The sequence below is a fragment of the Solea senegalensis genome, linkage group LG16 (assembly GCF_019176455.1).
Source record: "Solea senegalensis isolate Sse05_10M linkage group LG16, IFAPA_SoseM_1, whole genome shotgun sequence".
NCBI classification, from domain to species: domain Eukaryota; kingdom Metazoa; phylum Chordata; class Actinopteri; order Pleuronectiformes; family Soleidae; genus Solea; species Solea senegalensis.
This window is the reverse complement of record NC_058036.1, coordinates 14,466,350-14,491,792: the sequence shown is the minus strand read 5'-3', so window position 1 is coordinate 14,491,792 and position 25,443 is coordinate 14,466,350. Positions and strand designations below refer to the sequence as shown.

Here is a 25,443-nt window from a genome sequence, read left to right as displayed (position 1 = left end):
TTACAGATGTTTAACAATTAAAATAAAATGCCAACTTGAATACAGTTTTTCAATATTTTATATTCCCATTTAGTCTTCGAGATTCCTCATGACTTATTGTCAAATCTTTTTCGTTTTTCGCCATAAAATCGCCTCCTTTAAATGAGTCGTACGTGAGTGAACGTAGAGTGCGCCGGACTTGATTGAAGTCATTTTTATATTGGCGTCTGAGCAGAAAAGGGTGAGTTTCATTTTATTTAGTGAACCTCTGTGAGGTGCAGGCGACATTGCCACTTTTATTAGGAGATAACATTTCATTGCTGTCTGTGCAGCAGTAGTTACTCTTTACAGACATCACGAGGAGCTGTGTGATGATGTAGCCGAGGTTACAACGAGTGTACGGCGTTTCCTGCCACATACACACACGTGACGTACAGCCAAAAAATAAATAAATGTATTTATTTATCTTTGCTGTGTTTTACCTACGAAAAACAAGAAAGTTATACTCGGAACTGGATGCTGCTTACAGCCTGGAATTCATTGAATGGTTAGATAATTACATCCTTTAGCAGAGACTGTGTGCTCGCAGCAGCTTTGTGTATCTCAAGGACCTTAGGTTCCTTGAGTTATACATCACAGCTCACATGCCAGCTGTTGCAACAGCTGATTCTTATAGCCTTTTTAAGAAATCACTTCCGACACTTCTCAGAGCTGAGCATCCGCATTCCTGGGTAAATCATGACTAAATTTATACACTGAACGAATTTATATAAAAAAAGAAATCTTACAACGTATTACCCAAGATAGTAAAGGACAGTAGTATTGATGCAAGAGTGTACATTTATAAGAGCACAACTAAAAAACATTTTGCCTGCTGCCTAATCAGCATAAATCCGCAGAGAGGCACCAGGTTCTGTCAAACAGATGGAGAATGTCAGCCAGCAAAAAGATGACATCACTCACTTCTTGTGTCTCCAGTTTTGTAAAGAAACTAACGCTGCCTACAGAATACGCAACTTCAACAATCTTATGCGTTGGAAGCCACGCGGTGCGATACCAATCATGGTGTGACGTTTTTGTTGATATCCAATGTAAATAATAGTTGCAGAGGGCACCAACATCCAGCGTATTTACTATTATAGTCCTTGGTTGTATCGGCAGATCTTGGTGCGTTTGCCAATATCGAGTAATACATTTTAAAGCCAATATCTGCAGATATCGATATTGTGCATCCCTATCATTGACGTTGACGTACAACATCCAGTAGAGTATGTCGATACAGCCTCTACACACATTAATTTTTGTCATTTTAAAATTTGATGTTGTATTATTCGGGTATTTGTCACCAGTGTTCACTATTAACTTCTGGTGTTGTCGTAAGTGCAGTGACAGTGACATCCCAGTGTGGTGTAGGACCATTTCGGCTAATTCACAGGCTAATTCATTTAATTTCTATCATTTGGTCGTTGACTTGGTGTTTCAGTCGTTCTCTGTCTTCTATCACTTCTGAAGTACTTCAGTCATAAATGCAGAGATGCAACCTGAACAGTTTGCTTGAGAGTAGTGCTGTATGATATGATATGATATGATATGATATGTATATTTTAGGTCAATTTGTATTTTATGTAAGTACATAAGTATTTATGTTTGGAAAAGGCTGATATTTTACCCTGAATGAGAAAAAAAAAAAAGTTTTCAAAGGCTTGATAGAGATAGAGAGGCAATGTTTCAAAAAGACACTTTGATCTCTCACTGTTTTTCGACAAATTTCAAAGGCCATATTTGTTCACGGTTAAAACATATCATTATATCAGATTACCAAAGCGTAATCTTTCTTTCAAAATGTCCATAGCCTGTAGAATAGCACAAATGTGTATAAGATTATCAGAAATAGAAAAACAAACTGCAAGTATACGTCTGTTGAAAATGTGCACATAAACATTGATCAACTGCTGACCCTCATGTCAGACTTTTCCTGTAAATGTAAGACATTTCAGTTCTATGCTGTATTTACAAAGTCAGTATCAAACGCACATCTAAAACTCTCTAGGATGACTTTATTTGAAAGTTTAAATGAATAGGAACAGAAATATAGACACAGTATAAGAAGGAGCATGATGTATGTGAGTGGCACAAGGCTGGAACCCAGGACACTGCTGGTGCACACTGTGCGACCTAAAACTTAATTTGATAAATAAACTATATTAAAATGAAACCCACGTTTTGTCTTTTAATCCATTATGAAACATTCTCACTGTGTGACACATTTTCGAAACTTCTATCTCGTGATTTTCTTTCTTTTATTGAATATTTTAGGGTTGGCAAACAGCTTAAAAGTAGTTCAAAATGTCGGGATCAAAAAAAAATAAAAACTGAGGTTGAAGTTTTGTTGAATGTATTTAAGTGCATACATTATTCCTACGTTGTGTTGGGGATTTGACGTGCAACGTCTGTCTAATCCTTGTGTGGTGAATGGCAGTTTGTCAGGGACGTGTGCCGTGATTTCATCTCGCGCTGGCTTCAAGTCTGTGGGGTTCTTTGGGCATTAGCGCATTCAAAGCAGATCACGTCTGCGAGTGGGAAATGATAAGAGATGGGCTCATGTTGTGCTGCGCCCTGAGGAAATCCTGCCTCTTCTGACACCTCATTTTTACAAATACAAACCTTCCAGGAGAACCACAGCCTCTCTCCCCTTTACTGAATTTCTCCCCACGTTAGGCTCCTCATTTAAGTCATCGTTTGAAGCGGGAGGGAGATATTTGCCTTTTTTTTATTTCCTCCTCTCTCCCTCTCCCCCCCCCACCATCCCCATTTTTTCTCTTCCTGTTTGTGTTCCAGTTTGAGCCTAACCCTTGTATGCTTAACTGTCACGCAAAATCAGTGTTACTTAAACGGCGACATAAATAGCCATATGAAGTGCACAAAGGAAGCCGAGCGCAGGGCATTTCTGAACGCATTCTCTCAAGTCTAAAACTGTACATTTACCCAGGAAATAAACTAGAAGCATATGTCCATGACACAGGCTATAATGCTGAGAAATTTAACAGAATATTCCAGATTGTACAATTATCACAAGCCACTGCAGAGGCAACTTGTGGAGACGCTGGCCGCTGCCCAACCCCCACCCTCTGTACGCGGATGTCTAGTTCCCTTTTGTGCCCCTTATGTCTGCCCTCAACGTACCCATCGCATGGACACTGAACCGTGTGGATGAGTAACACTGTCACGTCAGCTCTGATGAACTTTATGTTGGTCAGGAGCTGCCGCTCAGTACTGCGACCAAGGTCAGGGGAGCCTGACGCTCAGAGATACATCTGAATAAATGAGAAATTGAAGAAGAAGAAACATTTTCCCACCATCATTAAAAAAAAAAAAAAATGACTGAAAGAATGTATGTGTTTCGGTTGTGTTATTCTTGCCTTAATTTGCTGTTGCCATAATGATGTTAAAGTGAAGAAATGTGATGAAATCGAACAACAAATATTCAGAGAGTGGATGTTAATAAAATTGTCTGCCGCTGGGGAACAGTGTGCCAAACCAGAGTCGGGCTGTGGATTGAGAGTGAAGGAGGGGGCATCTTTTTTTCTTTTTTTTTTATTATTATTCTTCTTCGCGTTGGGCGAAATGCCCCCTCTGCCTTCAACTGTCCCAACCTCACAATTTTTTGACAAATTGGTTGTGAGGCTTTTTACGACTGATGCACATATCGCAAAAATCATTTCTGCCAAGCTTCCTCTATGACCTGCCCGTGGGACATGACAAGCCCCTCCATGCATCGCTCTATCAAACTGCATCTTTCCAGGACAATGCAAATTATGACAAATTCCATCATCCTGCATTATGCGCTTTCCCGCTAATCTCCCTAATTCGAAAGAATCGGGAGGGTCTTGCTGTTTCAGCTGAAGGGCATGTTGTCTGACTGAATGATGCTGAAACTGCAACACTGAGCCCCCCGCTCTTTCTCCCATTCCAGCTGCGACCATCTCATCTCTACTGTCGTTTCACATTCCTTCTCTTATTTGAAGCGGCATCTCTTAGTGTGGCTGGTGATAGAAGCACTGACTTAACCTGGGCACAAAATGATTATGTCAGCACAAAAATGCTGTGGCCCAAACATTACAGTGTAACCCTCAGTGAAGCGTGTCTGGACCACAGTATAAGTGTCTGGATTAGACAAGAGAGAATGTCTAAAACAAACGAACCTGACCTACTGACATGAAACAGCTGATCCAGAGAGGAGCATTTTGTTTACACACACACACACATGAACTCAACACATAGTTCACTACTCCCAAAAAAGGCAAGATAAAAGGCAGACAAACACAAACTGAAAGACAGAATGAACAAGACAGTAGTACAGTTACAGAAAATGCAGAGATGAGCAAAACGGACACGCAGTTCCTAATCACCTCAACAGATGGCAGTATGACTGCATTAAAAGGGCACTTCTAGTACGAGCAAACCTCTGCACTCACAGTCCACTCAGACCATAGAATATCAACAATATCCTTGAATTTTATCTTGCCTTTTCTTTGTGGTTTCTTTTCTGCTTGCAAAAAAAAGAAATAAAAAAATCCATCCCTGAAATCCCTATGTATGGAAGCATAGGAATAAATGACAACCGGCAAAACAAAATGTTTGTGCAGGTTTGACTTCACTTTTATTGATATCCTGAAATGTGTCAAAAACAGATTAATAGTATAAGAAAAAAAAAAAGAAAAGTCTGGAAAAAGAATTTGGTCTATCTGTGACACACTTGTTTATATCCACATTAAAGTTATTTTATTGAAAATATATACCAGAGGCGATGATACGCTCACTATGGCAAACTGATAAAAAGCAATAAGCTGCAGATGTACTGAATCCCTACTGAAAAATAAAGTGAATATTAATTTCTCCTTCTTTCTTTTTTTTTTGTCAGTGCATCAAAATCAATGCAATACATTATGACATGTGGAGAAATATTGTGTACTCTAAATGATAAAGAATGAACTCTTATGTTGAACAAATCAACGTCATTACATTACCATGACTCATGGGGGCCAGATGTTTCCTCAAATAATAAATCTATAATATCAATTATGAATGAATATCAGAAGTGAATCTGCAGTTTAAATAATAATAAAAAAATAATAATAATACAAATAACAGAAGGCTGTATATTATTCATCTGTAGCAGTTGTGTTACCTCAGTACAAGCATGGTTTGGTGACAAAATGCCATTTGGAAAATGAATGAGCCAGGTTAAAAGTTACTACACGGGAGAATTGCTTCATGTGAAATGTATGTGAAGCTCGTGGCCAACAGTAAAATCTCTGAATCTGTGGAGGAAAAATCTCAAGGAGCAACGCTAGCACACTGTTGCATGTGGATGCAGTAGTCACACTACATGTGCGCAACCCATGCAACTGTGGAAACATAAGACAATAATAATAATAATAATAATAATAATAATAATAATAATAATAACAATAATAATGATGATAATAAAAAGAAATGATCTCTAATAGCAGTTTTCTACAAATATATGAGTGTTGTGCAGAAGAGCAGGTGAGATGTGATGCAGTGACACTATTTTACTAACAACCTCTCAGGCTGATGTGGTTTAGATTTATAAAGCTAGCTTGTTGGCGATGTATCTTTTTACTTTATTTATTTAATACAAACAAAATGTTGTGCTGATAAAATGCTCGACAATTTTGTTGGATTGTGTTGATAGGCTGATTAAAAAAAGAAGGGCTGCAATTTGGGATTATGGATTACATGAGTGTTGCTTCCCAAATCTGCAAAAGCTGTTGAAAACAAAAGCAAAGATAAATAAATACTTAATGCTGTTTTTAAAAAAACTAAATTCCTTTAATGTTTGTTTGTTTCCATATTTGTATAAATTGGATTTGGATATCACCACACTGTGTTTTTTGGGCCACATGTGTATATTTCCGAAGAAGCATCTTCCACACTCTCCTGATCTGTGTTTTTGTGTGCACTTGTGTTAGTGTGTGTACGTGTGTGTGTGTGTGTGTGTGTGTCTGCCCTGTCAGCTATGCCCTCTCGTCACTGCACGGGGAAGAAACACATCCGGGCAGCTCTGAATATAGTGGCTAGTTACCATAGTAATGGAATGGTCATACATCTCTCCTCTCTGCGACAGTGATGGGAGTGGACAGGACATGCCGCTATGCTTTTTATCTATGCATCTGGTATTCAGTTATTTCATTCTGCATATAAAAGGCCAAGCCAACCTTTCTCTCCTTTATCAGGACTCAAATGGAAGGGTGAAATGGGGAGTAAACAGTTGGATATGGGGGTAATAATTCACACATGGGACTACAAATAATTGATGTGTTTTGACTGAATGTTTGTGATTGCGACTGTAATAACACGAGCGTCTTCGCACATATCGGCTGTGGTGAGATCCTTACGTGACGCTTTTCAGATGGCACTTTGATTACGCTGAACCGCTCACCCCTCCGCTACTCATCAACCCATGACAAGAGGGGAAGCAAACACACACACACACACACACATGCTTTTTCACTCCAAAAAAACAACAAATAAAACAAAGCATATTGATCATACAGTCATGACAACAAATGTGTTTGGGTTTGTTTTTTTTTTACACTGATAATGTACGCCATTCATGAGAGACACCAAAGCCGCATATATCATACAGTGCAAACAAATTTATTTATATATTTAGCAATTATTTATTTATGTGCATCTAATATATGCACATCATTCTGTATAATTTATAACGTCTGTGTGTACATTTGATGCACGTATGTGAATGAGTGGGTGGGACGATTGCTATATGGCTACTCCTGTCTCCTTCCCATGGATTGTTGACGTGAACCAAGGCAGTCAGGCACCAATAATACATGAAGAGCCGTTCAAAGACAATTAGGATCAGTTGTCAGGGCCGGCCCCATTAATGAGTGGGAGTGTGGCAGGGGCCGGGGCAGATGCAAAGCACCGGCGTAGGCGACCGCGTGAGAGCCGATACACTCTGACAGATCCAGTCCTTCCCCTGTCCTCGCCTGGTACAAGCTGATACCAGCCTGTGTGCACATGGTGCAGCAGCAGCAGCAGCAGCAGCAGCAGCAGCAGCAGCAGCAGCAGCAGCAGCAGCAGCAGCAGCAGCAGCAGCAGCAGCAGCAGCAGCAGCCGTGCAGGATAATGTAACAAAGAATGCATTGACTCCTGAATTTGACTACTGCCATGGCAGGTCAGCCTACTATGCGGTTGTGACAAGAGCGAAAGGTGGGAAGTAGGGCATGTGGGACAGCATTGGAAGGATCATAATTACCGCTACTGCCATCTACCACTTCCCATGAAAGTGCCCACTCATCAGATTAAAAAGGTGGTTTGAATTTGGCCTTGCACATATGTGAGGCAAGATTTCTACGCCTACACTGAACAACACATGCACTGTCACAGAAGGGAGCTATGACCTTTTGTCAACACAGACACACATCTTGGACGGGTAGGTATTACGCACACACGTCATGGTTTTACAGGCCTGGCACTCGAGGAAATATTTGTCAACAAATGTTTAGGTGTTAATCGCACTGCGGTTTGAGATAATGAGTAAACACAATTTGTTTGTCTTTGCATAAGTCTTTATCTATTTGCATGCCACTGAATGTGCCGTGAATGCTACGAGCCCGTTCCGTCAATTATGAGCGTGTTACAGTGAGTCAGCTGCAACTCATTTCAATGACCCGACCAGACCTTTTATACAGCCGGAGCCGAGCACAATGAGCACACAGGTGTGTGTGTGTGTGTCTTAGTAAGACCTGGCCTCGGGGCATACAGCCGACATACCACTGTGGTAAGGTCTTCCCAGGGTTTGATCAGCGTGTTTCGCATGTGTCCGGTTCAAGTGAAGACAGTTGACCCCAGTGTTTGTGTAGGATGAGTAAAAGCCAACAGAGAGAGACTCCAGTGATCTTCAGAGACAGGAACTGAATCAAAGCTCACTGGGGGAAAGGCTCTGAGGTGAAGCTTGACTGTCAGTCAAAAACCTTTCTGACTCTCTCCAGACAAAAGCCTCGACTTGCACAGGATTCGGGCACTGAGGAAAGAAAACAGCCAGCCTATTAGAGCTGAGCCTTCAGTGAAATGAAACAAAAACAAAACTGTGTTGACATCCTCCTTTGCAACTCCAAGCAAGTAACTACACGTGCCGGGGAACGCTGTAATTTAAAAATCCTTCAGTCTCATGACTGCTCACACTGCTGAGCCTTCAAGACCTAATTTTTCATCATCTCAATTACTCAACAACTGTTCTCCTCCTGGCCCCGCCCCCTTCCCCATGCCCCATCTTCCCTCCTCCTTCGTTGGAAGTGATCATTTGTTCTTTTTATTAAAGTTGATAACGTCCCTCGCATTGTCTGAGTGCACGCGCGGCGGAGAGCCGCCCCTACTGTTCTAGCCTCCAGCATTTCGTATTATTGGTGCATTATTTCACGCATGGCCGCCTCTTTTATCAAGTGCTTTTAAAGTAATGTTAATAGACTAGAAAATTGAGACATTTATGAAGTATGGGCCGTGTTTATGAAAAAATCCATAAAGTATGACAGGGAGAGGTGAGATAAAAGCAAGGTTTTAATAGATTATGGCAAACAGGGGAGAGGCGTCAGATGCTGACAGGCACCTCCTCCGAGATCCTTCATATTTTATGGGATTAATTTTGTTGTATTAGAAATGAAGTTAAATGTCCTAATTAATCTGTTCGTGCTGCATGAATACTTCCCTGGGCGTAGATAGACGCACACACACAGTTTTTTGGCTAATTACTCTGCTGTGGTAATTGAGGTAGATATATTCTCTAGATGGAGGCTGAGGAAGTTTGGGGAGGTGAGGAGTGGGGGGAGGTGTTTGATGTGGTTGTGGTGGAGGTGGGGTAGGTGGTGGGGGGTGTTGAATTGTGCAAGCTGGGTCTTTTATAGTAGTGAAACATTCTGCGTGAGAACAACAAACTATAAAACTAAAGTGCTTAGCTTCATTTCTCCTATTAGTCACTAAAATTTCTGTTTTCTCCACCGCCACGCTCGTATTGAGCCGTCGGCCTGGTGAGCCTGCTATCTTCATTAACTCATGCACTAGTTGTTCGCCTACAAAAATGCGGTATTTATCCTCAAACGACAGGTGAGGGATGATACTTTGAAAGATGTATATTTTGTGCGGAGTTTCAAATTAGTTTGGGGATTTTTTTTTATTGCAGGCTCAAAAAGCATCTGTGATGATGTATATAACACCGAATCATAAAGGAGCTTAAAATGAACAGTCCCCTCTCTTTGGCGCTCCATGTGTGGCCTGACTGAACTACGCTTCAGCCTGACCTCTGAACTCTCCATCGAGAAGGTCAGACAAAGTTTGACTCATTGTTTTCATACATTTTGACTCCTGTAAGAAGATTATTCAAATTCTCGCACCCCCCTCCCTCTGTACACTACCCCCTTTAATGTTAATTGGCAACGTCAGCTCCACTTTGCGCTGATACCTCACAGTCCACTTTGACAATTTTCAAAATCCAATGCAAATCCTATCATGGGGCTAGTGCAAGACGAGTCTTCCACAATATTGACTGTCACTCACAATTAGGGGCAATGAAGCAAGGGGTTAGCATTCACCCGCAACCCGAGGCGAGCGCAGTCAGCTCCCCAAACAGAGCACACAGAATCTGATAAGTGAGTATTATTTCCCGGCAAATATCCCAGGGGTGAGCCACTTACCTTAACAAGAAAGAGGAGATGTTTCACAACCGTTCAGCCGATAGTCTCTCTACTCAAACTTGGTTTGACTATCGTGTTTGCATTTGTAAATGAAAATCCAAAGGGAATATGACAAGAGCAGGTAGCGCCGATTCAAATAGACGTGGATGAAAGAAATCCTACTCCAGTTGTTAACTCTGACTTTGTAATTGATTGGTCAATTTTTTTCCACCTGGCAACTAATAAGCGTAATCATCTGTTATTAGAACAAATGGATTTCTTTGTAAAAATGCAAGACTTTGCTGCTACAGAAACTGGCTGACACTCTTTTTTTCATTATTATACTCTTTTATTTTGCAATTATGCAAATAAAACTGAATTGTTTAAAAGCTTCTTCTGAAAAACAACTGCCAAAAAACTTTTATGTCCTTTAAAAGCACAGCATTATAATTTGTTTCAATATTTGTGCAACGACAAAAGCAACAGGATACCTAAGGGAATTTTTTAATAAAATTATTAACGCAATAAAAGAGTGACATTTTTATGCCTCAATTCGATTAGGATACTTGTTTAAAATAATACGAGAAATTTGCATAAGATCCAACTGAAATATAACTAACAAAACAAAACAATGAGTCGCAAAAACTTTGATTCAACAAGAAAGTCCAGCTTGTGTTTTATCTGAACCACCACCACATTATACATTAACATTAAATGCACCAAGAGGACATTCAGATTTGACATTATAAAGGGTAAATCATTCTTTAAACCAAGTCAGATTTGAATCTGTCAGTCTGCCAGGCCAAGTTGACATTCAGTCAGCTTGCCATTCCCGAGAGGTGAAGCCGAGAGACATGACAAGCCAGACAGAAAGTAGATGAACAGATGGAATGAATGTGAAGATCCAGCATCCATCGCTTGCCAATCTCTAATGCTACTGCATCTCCCCGCCTTCACCACGACAACGCTTCACTGTGGACAACGATCGCGGTCGAATACCGCAGGACCAACGTGCCAAGTCCCGTCAGTGGCCACGTGGTCACTTTAAAAACACTGGACACTCGTCCAAATGAATACACTGTTTACAACAGGAAGAGACATTAATCAATATACAGCTATACGATACGTACAGGTACCACACACCATGTTTTATCTCATTAACAAACAAGAAGGTAATGCATCATGCATTACTGAAGTCAATGATGCAAGCGATGGAAACCATGATGCAGATATTCTTGGACTGATTCTTCCTCCATCTGATAAACTATAATAATGTTTATAATTACAAATGATACACAAAATGATTCAAACAAAAATGTGTAATAACAGACCCATTAATGACTAATTATTCACTGATTCACCAATTATTAAAAAATAACAAATATCGGCCTAGTAACTCAGTCTACCTCTTACCAAGATACAGAGCGCCATCAATTGCCAGTTATTTCCTCTTCCCATCTGAAATCCCCCTTTAAGAAGTAATCATGAAACCTCCTCTAATTCATCCTTTAAAGTTGCAGTGCATAACATTTAAATATCAGCTTATATATCAGTGCTACATGACTCGCTCTGTATTTCTTAGTATAGTAGTGTTTTGATCTCACGCTGCCCAGTTATATTCCCCTGCTGCACACAGGATTCTGTGATTCAGTAACGGCAACACTGTGCTCGTAAACAACACAAAGAAGAACCCATGAAAAGTTACACAAGTGACCCTGCACTGCCACTGTACACACACAAATGCTATGACCAACAACCAAAAACCCCAAAGTTATTCACAGAAGATTTAATTATTACACGTTCCACTCTTTGCCTCTTTTAATTAGTTATTCTCGTCCACAGACTGTGTATTTGGTAGGCTTCAGGTTATTTGGTCTCAAACAGCAGTTTTTCAGTCCCTGTTGTTGTCGGGGAGGGGCGCCAGGGTGTCACATGGCAACAGTCACCAAGGAAAATTGTCATTAGGACTGAGGCAACGTAGTAATGGTGAGAGGAGTGGTGGCACCGTGTGCTCGCTCACAGCAAGGGGGTAATTGTATCAATATGTAAAAATCTCTGGCTGCAGTGACGAGTTGTTAATACATTTTTGATCAAATTAAGTCATTGTAGCGTGGTGGAGAACACACACTGAGAGATGACGGGGTCATATGAAATGCTGTGCACTGCTCTGAGCAAGAAAGCCCCCTCTCGTTGTTTTCCCAAATTACTTTGGATATGAATGATCATTAGAGGGATGAGAGATTAGAGTGTTTTCCAGATGCAATAGCACATGCCCACAGCTGACTTTAATTTCATGTCTCAATGAGACTCTATTGGGGAAATCAAACACTGCTGGCACGTTAAAAGCAAACCTGACTCTGTAGGGTACGTCCCAGGAATCTAAACTGCACAAGATCTTCTGAGCTTCAGTGACACACTGGTGAGATATGCCGTCAAGCTCGAAACAAATGGCTAATCCACACATGTTCTCACTCATAGAAGGATTTGGCTGCAGGATCAAGGACAGTGCGGAGGAGATGGACACTATCCTTGTTGACAGTACCTTGACAAGCGTAATCCCATACAATACACACTGGATAAACAAAACACCAAGCCAACCGTGCAACCGCGGCCCACACTTCCTCTGCTCTGCCTTTGAATTCCACATTCTTTCGGGGTTTTAAACAATATGAAAGAAGTTGGAGTCGTGGCTTTACAAACAAGTGCAAAAAATTGGTTACATACTGCCCACTATAATGTGGATCCATATTTACATGCACACACAAAAGTAGTAACGCGAACAAACTATCACACAGAACAATCACGTCCATCTGCATGCATGCATGCCGTTATACAACAACAGAAAGAAACGCAGACACACACCAAACCACTGCACGGAATCTTAGAGAGTTCAGTTTGCGTCATAAGAATTCCTAGAGATATTTATCATTCGCTATAATCTCTGGTATTCCTCCAGTCCTCTGCTTCTTCCACAAATTATATTTTTATTTGCACAAAGTGCAAGAAAACATGTGGATGGAAATGTACCTACTGTATAAATTAGTTAATGCCAAAACCAAATAATCATTTAATCCCGTGACGGAAAAGTAATAGTTGCAACCTCACAAAAATGACTCCATTAAATATAATACCCAATGCCATCGAATAAAACCTGTCAGAAATGTACCCGTCAGTTCCCCCTGTTGTGGACCATGGAGTCTTACCCTGACGCTCTGGCTGTAAGGCCCAATGTTGGCCGGGGCCCAGTGGGACAGGCTCTGGACATGCATGGCCTCTCTCTGGTGGAAGCAGCCTTCCTGTGGGGGCTCAGTCCAGTCATGGAGTAGACAGTCCATCTGCAGCAGCAGACCGGCAGGCAAAGTGGCCTGGACACACACCCTACAAGACGAGGGTGGAATATGAAATGAAAGGGTGAAATGCTTTTTAAGGCTTTTTTAAGACGGACATAGCCATACAGACGCATAGTGTGTGTGTGTATGTGTTGTTTTCCACCTTTACCTTGCGGGAGGGTTTATGCCAAAGTGTTTTTTATAAACAGTGTTGACTGGACCAAAGTCTTCCATACTGCTTACATACAGGTGGACTAGGATAATGTCCTTCATCGTCCAACCTCTGCTGTCCAACTGACCTGAGCAAAAAGCAACACGCTGAATATAACGTCCAACACATTAGAAACACAATATGTCTTCTTCAACATTTTAGGAAAACTAACCATAAAAGCGGAAATTTAAAATTTTGGGTGTGAGAAAATGTGTATGTTTGTGGCCCACTACAGACCATGTAACTGTAACGGTTTGACTCAACTGGACCTTCTGATACTAAATTATTGTTTTCCCTGAATAAACCTACCAACTTCTAAGTTTATTTATTATTCATTTGATAAAATTACATTGGACAAATACTCCTGCAATCACAGTTAGTGTACAGATATTTGTTGAGGGGGTTGTTTTGTATATTTAGGAGCAGTTTGGGATCACATTAAACTGCCAAGCCTACAGCTGCTGTGCACCTGCAAATATTGACAATCATTTTAATAGTCATTTGCACATTATCACCGTTGATGTTGACATTTTAAGGACACTGAATCCATTGAGACTGCTTTGAAATAGTGGTGGTGTCTGTCCCCTCTTTTTAAAGTCTTGAACTATGTGTGTGCACACTGCAAGCTTTGGGTCCAAACACACCAAAAAAAAAGGGCTCCAAGCAGTTCTCCCTACAATCATTTGAAAGGGCTTCAAGTTTGTTTTTCCTTTGCCAACATCAGCGTCTCAGACTACTTCATACAAAGAGGTTGTTCATTAAATATTAACTTGTTTAATATTGTCTCTGCACTGTGAAGGCTGTTCAGCTGAGCACCACCATAAACATTAAATATGCTTTTCATCTTTCGCTCCTCTTTCTCCATCAAAAAAGACTGAGATACGCTGCAAAAGCACGCACTTTTAAACATCTGCAGGGCAACAGTGATACCCCACCCAACATGATTCACAGTATGTATGTGTGTGAGTGTTTCTTTTTTTTAAAAAGACGCCTGGTTTGGGTTAAAATTCTTGTCCTTGTTTGGTGGCCAACTCAGCCATTCTTGTGACAGATGGAGCCTCTGACACACAGGGTTTTGCCTGCTGGGGTTGACAGGCATTGTTCAATATGGAGCGACTTTTTAAGTTTCGCCACACCCCCTCATGTGTTTAGCTAAAAAAGCAAGGAGAAACAAAGACACCCAAAGGACCAGGAAGATTTTCCAATCTGATTCTCCGTATTGGTTTTTTTAGGGCTAGAATAATGTAGCGCCGTGTTACACAGAGGTGCTTAAATCACCCCTGGACAAAGGAATTCTATATCACCTCCCTTTGATCAAATCTGATTTTTTTTTTATTATTTGATCAAAAAAAGAGACATATTACAGCTCTGTTTATGCACACGTGTGTGTGTGTGTGTGTGTGTCGTTCTGCGTGCTTTTGTCTTCAGCAATTTCAGAGGGGCAAACAAAAAAAATTGATCTTTGTGTTTTTCCTGAATGTAGAGACATTTGAAAAGGCATCTCCGCAGTTCTGGTACACTACATTTTCATACACAGGTAAGTGTTTAATCTCTTGTACTTTCTCTCTCACACTTTCTCCTTACTTTGCAACTCTGTGAAAGCTGCGGACGTTTGGCCTTGGACTCCAGGGACTTGGCTCTGTAGGCCATTGATGCCACTGAGCCACTGATAGCCCGTGGAGCTTCTAGGTGAGCAGGACGGAGGGAGATCTGTGGAAAGAGATGTGATAAATTGGGTTTTCAGGATACACAAAAAATACATTCATCCATCCATCAATTATCTATGCCATATACCTATACCATAACAGTCTTCAATCAAACTAAAACCAATCTGCATGTTTTTGGACAGTGGGAGGAAGGCAGGGCACAGGGAATTAGCCACACGAACACAGGGGAACATTCAAACTCCAGAAGGGCCACATTGGGTCTAAGATTATGACTGAAGACCTTCTCATTGTAGCCCACCAGCCAAAAAATAAACATATCATATCATATTTGTCTTCATTTATAACCAGGACGACACATACTATATAAGAGTGAACTCATGAATAGGTGGTAAATGTCAAAGGGGAGACAAATTCAGAGTCTGACACAAATACACTTTTAAAGCGACAGCTCTTATCAAACAATCACTCAAAAATGCAAGCATCATCAAGCCAGCCGCGTGACACACATTCAGGGAGCATTCCACACACACACACACACACACACACACACATATCATCTGACACACCCATACATGCAGGCGCACACACTACACAACATGCACACTCGAGCATGCATCACAATAAATGAATCTCACCGTGGCCCTGCTGACAACTAAGGTCACCACTTGATGTAAATTCTTGCTTGTTGTCTTCAGCTTGATCAGCATATTCCACCTCCTCAGTCATCTTGTCAATGGCATTCTGGCAAGGACAACTACCATGGGGCAAAGCTCTCGCCACCGCATCCTACGATAAGGCACCACAGGGAATACATCAGGCCAAATGCCCACCAAAGAGCACTGAGCCTTTTGCATAGACAGACAAAATGCTGTATAATTAGCCAACCTTTTCAAATACCCCACCGCGCGGGCCGTGTTTTGTCATTCTTTCATGACAAGGGCCCAGACACATATATCTTCAAGGTGAATGAATATGAAACAACTATGCAAACATATTCGCGGTTCAGGCGACCGGAGAGTGGTGTGTTCTGATATCGCAGATTCAATCATGCCGGCTGTCAGTCAAAACTCAAGACACATGATTTGGATTTCACCTGGGTTTTTTTTCTTTTTTCTCCTTCTCCCTTACACCACACTCTGCTACTTCTTTAAATAACAAATGACGACTATTCTCTAAGGCATACATATTACCTGCCAAATCCTGAAGGGTGTCACACATTTAAATATATATTTCATATTTCCTCAAAAGCCCCTCTTGCTGCACCCAACGCTCATTCATCCACCACCCCCCCCATCTGCTGTCAACCGCATTAGCCCATATGATAATCAAATTAATTACACTTCAGCCCCTCTCTCCTGGCCAGCAGGAAAATAGCTTGAGTAGCATTAACGGAGGGGCAAATGATGGCGGTCCATCCCCACCCCCTGAGCCTGGTGTAGTTTCCTCTAGTGCTGATGTCACCGCAGATCTGTCACCCTGACAAGAAGAGCTTCAGAAGGCCGAACCAGGGCAGGTTCTTCCCTGGTCGCCTGCCCCCACCCTCACCACGCCACCCCTCACAGATCTCCCTGCTCTTCCACCAGAAATCTAGGGAGTGAAAAAATATATAGCTGTAGGGAGAGAGGCTGCAGGGTCATGAAGGTTGTGGGATGGGGGTATGTTTTTTTTGTCCATAACAGTCCCAGCCCCCAACCAATACACACACACAAACACACATGACTGCAAACACACTCCCTCACACTTATACAAAACACAATATTGTATGATATGAGAATGACATGGTGACACTCTGATCACTATAGCGTACCGTTATACATTTTAGCGTCACCTCAGTCATTTAAAACAACACATCAATCCAACAAAGTGTTTTAACCGTAATTTAAGTTTTCTGTCCTTGCAAGTGAAGTAGAATATTTCATGGTGACACCGTTCTAGTCTGTGAAGCCTCATTCAGCTCCTTCTAATACACATTTCCCACTGAGTCTCTGCAACCCCTGCTTGGGTCTGCTAAGCCAGCTACCTGAATGCAAAGTGCCTTAATGTGAGCGGACATGTTTATTAAGCTGGGCCTGGTTTCAGGCTGCAGTGAATATTGCAGACGTCAAAGTAGGCCATGTGGGGCTAGAGGAGAAAGTGCGAGGGATGAAGGGAGAGACCCAGAGCAACAGAGTGCGGGAGAGAGATTGGCCCCGTGGAGGTTGATCTGAACTCTCCCCTAAAGTGCTGTGTTTCTCCTCTCCTCAACAAAGTTATCAGACACCAAAGGGTTTTGTTCTTGTATTTGTTTTGCCCTCCAAGTGGTTTCAGAGCAATCAACCCCAAAAGCCGCTCAAACTTTTGTTGTAAAATTATCGATTGCGCTTCGAACAGCATTGATCTTACTTGTGGAACGAGTTACGTGTACTCATGGATTCCTTCAGAAGCTTGACTCACACTGTCTTTATTCTCGGTGTGCATCTCTGTGAAGCGCAAGTAGCCAACTGGAGCAAAGGCATCTGCTGAGTGGATCACCGTCTCTGCTGCATCACTGCACAAACGCACACAAAGAAGAGAAAAAAAAACCAACCTTCTATGGACTGACAACAACGCTGCAAAGCAAATGTGTAAAAAAAAAGTGTATCTAAGAACAGCATTTCTGAGTTGATTGTGTTTTACTTACATAACAATCTTCTTTTTGAAGAGAGGACAGTCAAGGGTGAAAGTTTCATATTCACCTCCTTCTCCACATATATGGACTCCATACTTCTGTGAGAGCTAATCAGTAAAAAATAACATTCACATACAGTTAGATGTTTTAATTACATTTAAACACAACTAGTTAAATAATAGTAATAGGTAATTAATTGTGGAGTGTCTTTCTTTATGATACTTTATTCTCTTTACAAAGAAAGTCTTCCAGCTTACACAAATTTGAATAATCACAAAATACAAAAGAGTACATGAATATAGCTAGTGTTACTGATTTTCTTCCGATATGTAAAATTAAAAAAAATTATACATGGAAGCACTTCAGTGAGGAGTATCTAACAGTCAGTGACCTGTTTCAGATAGGGCTCCATGTCAGCCAGAGGTTTTCCTAAGTGCTTCTCTGGATCCAGGCCTGGCACCCACGTGGGAAATATGCACAAAGACAGAAAAACACACACACACACGGTTGCACACAGACACACACATGTAAAGAGAGAGAGAGGGAGAGGTCTGATCAGAAACAGAGAACAGTGATTGAAGATGACAGGCAGGGAGGTTTACGGGGCAGTCACACAAACACACACGTAAACCTGCACCCTGGATCTATTTGTTTGACTTTGCAAGTAGTGTACACAGATCTCTCCGGGTAAGGGTAACAGTTTTCAATTGCTGGCCACAGACCCCCCACATCCCCTCGCCTGCTGCCCCCTCATTTGGTTCCCTTTGAGAACATAAACTTTGGAAAGAGATCTTGTTTATTTGCCTTTTCCCTCCCCTTCCCCTGAAATGGTCCATGGAAGTGACTCACAGGCATGGGAGAGAATAGAAGGAGGGGAAGAGAAGGGTGGTGTGTGTGTGTGTGTGTGTGTGTGTGGGGGGCTGACTGGTCCTCACCCCCACCCCACCACACACACAAAAAAAACAAATAGAATTCTATTATCAAATACAGTAAAAGCAGAATTTTGCTATTACAATATTCAGATTCAGACATTACACAGATGAAAAGTTGTAATATAGATCATACTCTTTCAGAAATATTAGGACTCAGTTTTTCAGTAACAAAAAAAAAAAAAAAAAAAGTTTTACTCCTTCGTGACACTAAATCCTGGTATTTGTCTCCCAGTTAACAATCCCCAGTGGCGACCTTTGACTCACCCCTGTAAACAAAAGGTACCTGCCTATGGTTTCCGACTAAACATTATTTGCAGTTCCAAATACAAAAGCATCAAAAATGTAAATGCTAGATTTTAGGAAATACCAAACCATGTCATTGTATGTTCTTGTTGCTACGGTGATCACAGTAAAAAAAAAAAGCACTGGCAGAGTATTGCCTTCAACCTTTTCCATTTTTTCCATCCTCTGGTTGCCTGTTAACTGAGTGACATAATCATTCACAAGTTAGTGATGACCTATTGGTTGATGTGCAGTTGTGGCACTTATGCCATCACAATTGAAAAGACATTGCCGATTGCCTCTAATAATTTCTCAGAAACTCTATTATAGCTCCTCTATTCTGAGGCGTCGCGTGGCCGCGTTCATTGGCACATTCATGTGTTTAATTAAAGGAACAAAGTTAATTGTAATGTGAGAATCTCTTTCCTCATGGCCGTGACAGCCTCAAAGGTTAATGTGTCATCGGCGGGCCCCATGGGGAGCAATGGATGGGAGACGAGAGCCAAGGAGAAGGAGAGGTGAAGGAATGACGTCGCATCCCATCCTGAGTTCGTCGCTAATCCCAGCTGTGTCTCTCCTCCAGGCCCCGGTGGTCCCGCACTACCGGGGAGGGACGAAGGGCCACAGTGGAGGGAAGGAGGGAGGAAGGGAGGCTAGAGAGTGTGAAGGGAGAGAATGAGCAGCCTCTTATTCTCTCTTCCCAGGGGATCTGTGGTCTTAATTAGTGAGAGAATATCTAATCTTAACATCCTCTCATCTCAGCCCTGCCACAAAGGTAATAAGGAGGGAGGGAAAAAAAAAAAAAAAGCATTAAAATTCAATCCCATTTAAATATCCTCTTTAATTAGTCATGCCTTTTAACAAATTTTAATAATTGGCTCCAAATTGCTGAGGGGATGGCACATTTTTTAAACATGTTAATTAACTTCCCTGCTCTTAAATAATATATGATACATGATTTGATATTTACAAGGATGGGAGAGGACAATGGACATGGAGGAAGACAGGAGTGAGTGATAAAGTAACGATGGCATTAATGTGGAGGCATTTCTCCTAAGACCACTTAGCACTTGTATGAGTGTTTTCTTAATTGATGTTCCTGGCTGGCTTAAGGTTAGTGTAACCATTTGGAGAAGAGGATAGGTGGAATGAGCTTCCGCTTGTATAATACCTGCGTCAAGGAGTCTTCGAGTAGCCACCGGTTGTGAGCGTGCCGCGATCTAACACCACTCATTTACATGATCTTCTCATCTCTGCCTCCTCTGAAGCTGTTTTACAACTTGACCTAAACCCAATTACCTAACCTCATTATGGCACATTAAACCCAAATAAGCCCACTAGAAGCAGCCATTAGTTCGTTGCCAGAGACAGCAAGACTGTTCTTCTGAGAGAGAGGAGTTTCCCTAAGAGAGACCGAGAGGAATGGGTCTCCTTTAAAAGCGCCTTTTACCTTGCATTATTCAATAAAACTCCAATCAAATCCAGTGGAGTTTAAAGCTAGGGGGTCCAGTAATGAGAGAAAGCATTTTTTATTTATTTTTTAAAAAAAAACCTAGTCGACATTTTAAGCACTGAATTTAGTCAGGAATAAAAAGCCATTTAGACAATGAAGTTAGTTTAACTTAAGTAACTTTAAAAATAGAATTCAACACAACACAATATAAGTTGAAAAATTCCCAGATCAGAAAAATCTAACTTCTGAAGAGAAAATACGAGACTACTTCTACCTTCAAGTCAATGGCAATTACTTACAGAGCACACTTCTGCACTGATTCTTTTAAACGATCATGATTGGCCTTTTCTACCCTGAAGAGGTTGATGTAAACCCACAGCAGTGACTTACCTATTTAATTGGAACTGCTTGTTTTCTTTCTTTCTTTTTTTTGTTGCTTACTGAGTCTAATGCTAAATTAAAAGCCGGGAGATTGTAGATACTGTGGCGTGCCAGTTGACAGCTCGGCTTTAATCCCTGCCTTCAGAGAGAGAAAAGGCAGAGAAAATTGGATTCATGATGTGTAACATTTTAGCCTTTAAATGGATAAAATAAGCATCTCCTCCTTACAAGTGAGCTGCAGCAGCCTTTAAACGAAGCTCTCAAAGACCCCCACCCCGAAAACAATGGCTGTTCGCTATCGCCTAATCTTTGCAAGAGACGGGGAGAACTGCAGAACGGAAACCAAGAAAGAAGGGGAAGGAGGCACAAATGATGATAAGGTTAGATGTGAAATTTGTCAGACTCTTATCTGAAATGCAGTGTCTGTGAACAGAATAATAGGCAGCGAGGGCTGTGTAGTGATCACACCGCGTTACAATTTCTTCAGTCCCACAAATCAAAAGCAAAAACTAAGCATGCTTGCATCCACACTGAATTGGACATGTTAACTTCACCTTTATTTGGCTTTCATTCTTAACACTGCAGGATAAGAGGTGTTTCATCTGAACCTTGATCAGTGGGAGGCATGATTTTCACTGCACCTTTTTTTGTGTAATACAAAATTCCACAAGTTACAAAAAAGTGGAAACTTGATTTTGACAGATTCATGAACATTAGATTTGGAGCAATTAATGTATTCATCAGTTTGACGAGTGACAGGAAATAAACTAGCATCTCTTTTGATTAGAGACAAATCTCCTCACCCCCGATCTCAGATAAACAGACGATGGACGGATGGACGGACAAATGTTCTCAGTCATTTCTCAAGCCAGAGCCTGTGAGGACTGGCAGCATTTTTCACATGATAGTAAACTGAATACATCTGGGTGTTAGATAAAATATAGACAGTTATGACAGTTACAAAATGTGATCTTTCACTATTTATTTTAACACAAAGTAAACAGTTGTACCTCGATTCAGCTTGAAAAGTAAAGTCTGATTCCCTGCATTTGGTTTCTTTAAATTGACCAACTTAACCTGAATGTAAATGAATGTTATTTGCTTATAACTGAATTTACAAACGAGCCCAATTATATAATAACTAAAAAATCAGAAGCCATGCCTTTCACTGTAACTCCTAACAGGTGCTCTACTGTGGCACAGAACATGTTTACAATAGGAATTATTCATTAAAATTAGACAACAGTTGACCTTAAATGTAAATGGCATCTTGTCTTTCAGCAGGGACAGACAATGCAGCATCATATAGGACCTGAATCCTGATAATTGTCCTCTAATCTTGCACTACTGTCTTTTTATGGTGTTGTTTCTTTATAAAACATTATCTACTGTATATGCCACATCAAATCAAACACTCCTAAATGTACAGTGTGGGCAATTATCATGGTTCATGATTGTAATTCACCGCCGTCCACAATGAAACACGGGTCAGTAAAATGTCCATGACGGCTTTGAACATTAATCGTCTTTTAAGTATATATTAAATCAGATCCAATGTCCTTAGACAGTGAGGTGATCAGTGAAAGTAAATTTTTGACACAAATTCCACTCATGTTTATGTGAAGGCTAAAAGATCATAAAGTGATGAAAGGTTTTCCTGTGGATAGACCTTAATTTCATGCATGCCAATTATCTCCGGAGCTGAGGACCAATTAACTGCTGAACCTTTGCCCTCTTATACACCTGCACTAATCAATCAATTACCTAATTACATGAATATTTAATTATAGCTTGTGGAATGGCCAATTATCATGTGAGAGATATTGTATTACAAGGCGACTGTTCCCAAACAAAAATATGCAATTCCCTCTTGAGCAAAATGCTTTTTTTTTCTTCTTTTTCATTTTCTTTTGTGTCTAATTAGAAGTGTTTTCTGCCATTCAGAGGCTTACACTCAAATTGTTGGACTTAACCAGTTTGGCAACATCAGAAAATCAAATCTTCCTTATCTCTTTGGTGGTTTTAGTCTGCCATCAGGACACAAATGATCACTTGCAGGGGGATTCACTTAGCTGCTCATCCTACATTTGGACAGCTGCCTGTTCACTACAGGGATTTGTCATCAAGAACAATATCCTCCCATGAGAAAGATAATATATCTCTCATCCATTCACTGTTAATTCCAAGAAGTCTTTTGAGTAGCTAATGGAGGAATATTCATCTTGAGTGACGTCTTTCTCTTCACAGCCCACTATTGCATGCTACTATAGAATAAGATAAGCTGCATAGCCTGCAAGTTCAGATGCAGACTTAACCTCTGCCCTGTGAATTCTTTTTCTTCTACTAAGGTCTGCACAAGAAAATCCCTCAAACTCTCTCACTTATTCTCTCTCTCTCTCTCTCACTCCCACACACACACACACACACACACACACACAAACACCAAAGGCCACCAGGTATGCCCTTCTGTCACCCAATCTGCCCTAAACAGCACACCTCACAGCTCAGAACTGCTCCAACCAAAGCTGCAATTATATGAGTTCTGCCTAAAATGCCTCGGGCGCTTCTTGCACTCGTATTTAATTCTCTCCTTTCTAATTACAACTGCCGCGGGGCAGGTGAGGAGTCAGGGCTGATAAGATCTTTTCTTTTCACCTGTAGCCAAAACACACACGCACACATAAACACCTACAGAGGAGAGGCCAGGATACACACACACACACAAAGGCACCTGAGGTGATTTTCCTTTCTAATTATAATCTTTCAAAACATGTGGAGAATTTGCTCTCAGACATAGTTGTGTTTAAAGAAGAAACCCTGGCAGAGGTAGCCGGGGTGCAGGGTTTTTAATTTTCCATACAGGCGCATTATTCCGGAGTTGCAATCTGACTTAGAGCTGATGAATTACGACTGAACAAAAACTGAGATCATATCTAGGATCTAAGTGGCGATACAAATTAATTTAGACTACTTAACAACAACTGTGAGCCCTCAGAAAACAAGATGTAGTCAACATGAATTCTGACATGATCCTGCCAATGTGGGGCATGTGACAAGTTATTTATTGCCAACAGGTCTTTCATCATGAAGCCACTGCAAATGACAAATGAGTGCAGTAAGTAAAGTACCGGAGATAAATGGCTCGTCATGTGTATTTCATGCGAGGTTATTTGAGCGGTGTTGAAAGATATGCAGAAAATCGCGACCGCTCATCTCTGCGGGTCATCAGTCAGCCGTGGACTCCTTTTCAATTGATTGCCACCAAAGGTGACAACAAGCACTTAAGCACACGTAAACAATGTCTACACGATGATCTATCGCCGTGAGTAGTTTGAGAGCAAAAAGAACCATTTGTGGCCATAATTATCATTTTTCACTGGCACCGTCAAAGGGGATGCGGCTGCGCCGTCTGTCAAGTAGATACAGGTAGGAATCTTAACATCATGTACCAGAGAAAAGAAGAAGAAAAGTTTTTTTTTTTTTTTCACTCTCTCTTGTTATGCAGTAATCCAATCCTCCTGTCCTCGGGCTCCAAAACAGGCGAGCAGAGAGCAGATGACACCGCATTAACCTCTCCCTTAAATGCTGAAGCGGTTGAAAAAACATAAATGAGAGATACCAGATTTTAATCTCTGCTTCACGGACCATGTATTCTGAGCTATGCATGAACTGGAAATGCTGCGTTTCTCACACACACACACAACGGTGACATGGGTTGCTTATTGACAGGTTGCATTAACGTTCAGGGTAATCACCTGTGATTATTTCTCAACTGGCAAACCCTGCCTGCTCCCTCCCCCTTCCCACCCACCTAATACCACCGCAAATTTCCCCTCGCACCTCCTCCCTCTGTGCTTCTTATCTTTTCATATTGTTCTCTGCTTCAATACCTTTGCCGCTGGCACAAGTCTCGACACTGCTGCTAAGCCACAGATTAATGATTAGGGCATTACTTTGCTTGTCTCTCTCTCTTTTTTTTTGCTGCGGTGCCACCTCCTCCTTGCCTCCTCCTACCTCACATTTATTCAAATTCTGTCCTTTCAGACCCTGTGCTATACACTATTCAAGCAACATGGCACCTATGACAGAGTGAAGAGGGAGTAAAAAGAGTGAGCAGAGGGAAGGGGACAACAGACTGCTTGCCAGCTGCCTGAGACACAAAAGAGTGTGGGGGGGGGGAAACTCACCACAGGCTGCGACTTTGATGAGGATAGCATGGAGGTCAGATGATATCATCTCAGAGAGCAAGGACTCTTGGTCCCGGCGCCACAGGTAGGCCAGGGGCTGCAAACCTAGCCGCAAACATCTGGGGAACAGGTGAAAAAGCAAAAGCGGGAGCGGGTTGTAGACGTAAAGTGGTTAATACCGAATCTTTGCCAGCTCCAGAAAAACTTCAAAGCCGGCTAGGCCGGACACCTTCTCCGTTTTCAGAGGAGGCTGCCACCCTGATAGGTCCACAGCACATACCTGACACCACTGTCAGGGCTCTCTTCGAGGAGACAAACACACAAAAACTTCATCTTCAACTGGGTCTTGTTTGTCACATGAACTCAAATGAAAAACAAACAAAACAAACACCCAAAATGTCTGCAAACAAATCCATTACTCTATATAAATAATAAGGATTTTGTAGTAAAATGGAGCTTCTCTGTGACAGGATGGTTAGTCTCTTTAAGTGAAAGAGAAATGGACAAAAAAAGGTAAGAATAAAACAAAATAAAGATATATTATAAGAAAGCAATCTCATCAGTATTAATTAAAATGTGTTTAACAACTTGCATAACAGTGTTTGGGTGTGTTTGCATGTGTTTTTTTTAAACTTTACAGAGAGCATATTCTTTTTCTT

At 41.3% G+C, this 25,443-nt stretch overlaps 1 protein-coding gene across 1 annotated transcript in view; it reads right to left on the bottom strand.

The window, feature by feature from the left end:
* dph6 (diphthamine biosynthesis 6) overlaps positions 1–25,443 on the bottom strand; it is a 51,587-nt gene that overhangs the window by 14,036 nt on the left and 12,108 nt on the right. Inside the window, exons 5-12 of the mRNA XM_044047988.1 lie at positions 24,785–24,903; positions 17,941–18,002; positions 17,562–17,656; positions 17,336–17,429; positions 15,538–15,688; positions 14,820–14,945; positions 13,194–13,323; positions 12,899–13,073 (exon numbers count right to left, since the gene is read on the bottom strand). Coding sequence (XP_043903923.1) covers positions 12,899–13,073; positions 13,194–13,323; positions 14,820–14,945; positions 15,538–15,688; positions 17,336–17,429; positions 17,562–17,656; positions 17,941–18,002; positions 24,785–24,903 — 952 coding nt within the window. The remainder of the gene's footprint in view (positions 1–12,898; positions 13,074–13,193; positions 13,324–14,819; positions 14,946–15,537; positions 15,689–17,335; positions 17,430–17,561; positions 17,657–17,940; positions 18,003–24,784; positions 24,904–25,443) is intronic.